Source organism: Carassius auratus, chromosome 27 (assembly GCF_003368295.1).
Source record: "Carassius auratus strain Wakin chromosome 27, ASM336829v1, whole genome shotgun sequence".
In the NCBI taxonomy this organism is placed as follows: Eukaryota; Metazoa; Chordata; class Actinopteri; order Cypriniformes; family Cyprinidae; genus Carassius; species Carassius auratus.
In genome coordinates, this window is record NC_039269.1 from 11,985,293 (window position 1) to 11,988,754 (window position 3,462).

At 37.3% G+C, this 3,462-nt stretch overlaps 1 protein-coding gene across 1 annotated transcript; it reads right to left on the bottom strand.

Moving 5' to 3' along the window:
* Nucleotides 1-854, bottom strand: LOC113045511 (myc target protein 1 homolog). The gene has a single exon (XM_026205918.1). The coding sequence runs from the start codon at nt 738-740 to the stop codon at nt 183-185; it is 558 nt and encodes a 185-aa protein (XP_026061703.1). The 5' UTR covers nt 741-854; the 3' UTR covers nt 1-182.
* Between the last annotated feature and the right edge of the window lie 2,608 nt (nt 855-3,462).

Genomic DNA, 3,462 nt, shown 5'->3' on the forward strand with positions numbered 1-3,462 from the left:
TCCTAATAAAGAACCTTTATTTTTAAAAGAGTACAAAAAAACAGAAATATTCACATATACACACATTGAAAACTGGCCATATCAGTTTAAGAAATCCATACTGCTTTCAGTGGTCCAATGTTCTAGTCCAAGTTTATTAATACATTTATCTTCCCCCTATCACTGTAGCATCTCGCCTTCCTTCACGTGGTCGTCTCTTTGTAGGCACGTATGATGCTCTCATAGGCAGGTGGTGGAGTCTGGCCAGCATTTAAGGCCTTTAGATTGCTGTTGCCCCAGAAGGAATCTGGTCTGGTTCTGGCCTGGGGTGGAGTGACCATGGAACTGACAGTGCTGATGGATCCAGGCGCCCCAGGGTTGGTAGTGAGAGTGGGGGTCCGTGGCAGGCTGCCTTGGGTACCCTCTTCTGCCTCACGAGCAATCTGGCTACACTGGAGAAGAGGATGAAAAGTAGAGGCCCGGAAGCTCGACTTGCGCCCTGGTGAGTCACCATAGTCTATCAGTGAGGGTGAGGTCTGCCGATGGAAGGAGAAGGCAGCACTGGCCAGATTGTTATTGCCGCGTTGGTCATAGCCACTGCTGTGTCGACTGTAGCCTGGCCGAGAGCGTGGCGAGGATGAACGGGTGGTGGAGCGGGATTTATGGATGGGTACACGTGTGATGGTGGCTGATGCTCGTCGACGAGACATCCAGATCAAGATCATATAGACCAGAGCTCCCAGCACAAGACCAACAACCATAGAAAGACAGAAGGCCAGAATCACATCCCCTGGAGAAAGGAAAGAAATAAAATAAGTAGAAACATGACTTTAAGCAAGTAGCCTACTGTGGCCACAGAGTTGCTTATTAAAGACCAGATAACCAGTGTTGAGTACTCGAGACTCGGACTCGGTCTTGGACTCGGTCTCGAGACCGTATTTTAATGGTCTCGGTCTTGTCATGGACTCGTGTGCATTTTGACTCGGTATTGACTCGGACTCGAACATATTAGGAATCGGACTTATGCCCGAGTCCACTCGAGTCCCAATCCAAATATTTCATGATTATTACTGTATGTTAATGTTTATTTAAATTGATGTATGATTGACACATCCAATGACTGGTGATTTTCTTTTGACGTGAGACGTTAAGCCAGCAACACACTGGATGTGTGGCGCAAGCGCCTCAGCTGCGTGGCGTGTCTGTTTTTAATTCGGCTCCCATGTTAACAGGTTAGATCTTGCAGACTGCCTGCGTGAGACGCGCGTCCCAGGCGGGAGAGGACACAGTCTCTCCCCTTCAAATCTTTCGTCCACTCACTCTTCCTTTTGACTTTTATATTAATTCATCATTTGATTTGGTGTAATGACCAGTCGGCTTCCACGTAAAAAGCCGAGTTAACGTTAGTTGGATAGTATTCAATCGAAATTCAATCTCTGCGTCCAAGGTTAACATTTAACTACTGAAACAGTACGTTAAATGTGCAGTTTACCTATAAAACATAAGTTCCTTCCAATAGACGCGGTATAAAAGATCGCTTTTGACAGCAAATATAAACAGGAACTGTTTCAGTTTGAACCAGTCTGTTTGAACGCATATTAACGTAGAGCGTCATTACCGTAAGTTACGCAAATGTCAATGTCACGCGTCAAAATGTCCAACCGTAATACTCCAATGCGCACATACATTGTTTAGAGAAATAGGTTCAACCTTGTTTAGCTGGAAGTTTAATCAGTCTTCTCCAAACTGCTATACATTTAGACACTCTAATATGGCAGTCCAACACGTCAGAAGGACGTAAGCACATATTCTTTAATTTTATGGTACATAAAATTAATTATAATAATAATTATTTATATATATATATATATATATATATATATATATATATATATATATATATAATATATATATATATATATATATATATATATATATATATATATATATATATATATATATATATATGTATATGTATATATGACAGGATAAACAGCAAAACAGCAAGATCTACAGGAAACGGGTATATCAAATTGCAGTTGGCACAGCATGCCAAAAAGAAAAGAAAAGGAATTCTTAGCATTCATTTCAACTTCATCCTTTGAGATAATTCCTTTTGTCAGGTAAAAATTCACTGGTTGTGAAGGTCACTTCCAGGATGTGTGTGCTCTAAACCCTGTTTAAGACACCTTTGTCTTTGGTTTTTTCATTCCTCATAACAGTTTTCAATGAAAGATTATGGATGTGTTACTCTAAACTGGAAACACTAAAAAGTCTGTTCACCCAAATATGAAAATACTGTCATCATAGGTTTCACACCTGTGTATATTCTTTTGTGGAAGTGATGGTGACATAAGGTGGTTAAATAATTACATACTGTAATTTAATTTTAACTGTATTCCTTTTATGGTAAGTGTTTATAGCTTTTTATGAAGATGCAATAATTGTTTTCAGTTAACATGCAGATGCAAAAAAGCTATTGCAAAATCCATTGTTTCACTTTATTTTTATGAGTACAGTTGCACTGGGAAATATTTACAATGATTCCAAAAGACTACAGTTCACAGAAAACCAATAAATTCACAATCTACGGAGTTTGGTGCTAAATGATTTAAAATGAGTGTTTGTCTAGGAATATGCAACAGAGATCAGTAATGCTCTCAGATCTGTCCCTATCACTCTACACAAACACATGTGACCCTCGACCACAAAACCACTCGTCGTTGGTGTATATTTTTAGATGTATTTAAAAAAAACATTGTATGGGTCAAAATTATATATTTTTCTTTTATTCCAAAAATCTTTAGGATATTAAGTAAAGATCATATTCCATGAAGATATTTTGTAAATCTCCTACAGTTAATATATCAAAACGTAATTTCTGATTAGTAATATGCATTGGTAAAAATTCATTTTGAAAACTTTTAAGGCGATTTTCTCAGTATTTAGATTTTTTGCACCCTCAGATTCCAGATTTCAAATAATTGTATCTCAGCCAAATATTGTCCGATCCTATAAACCATACATCAATGGAAAGCTTTCAGCTTTCAACAGTTTTCAGCTTTCAGATAATGTATAAATCTCGATTTTGAAAAACTGACATTAAAGACTGGTTTTGTGGTCCAGGGTCACATATTATCTCCTTGAAAATATATAGGTCTTTTGTCCTTGTACTAAATCAATAAAGCAGACCCATAGACACCAAAAAGTCATCTCACTCTATCTTTCACACATTTTCTGGTATAAGTATTTCAGATTGACTTAGCACACTAAACTCTTAAAAATAAAGATTCCAGAAATAAATTTTTGCAGTGATGCCATAGAATAAATATTTTTAGTTCCCCAAAGAACCTTTCATGGAACAGTTTTTAAAAGAACCTATTTTTCTTGTAGTAAGAAGACTATTTTATTCTTAAAAAAAGAAAAAAATTTTCCACCATAACTTTATGTTCAATGGAAAGTTCCATGGATATAGTAACCAGA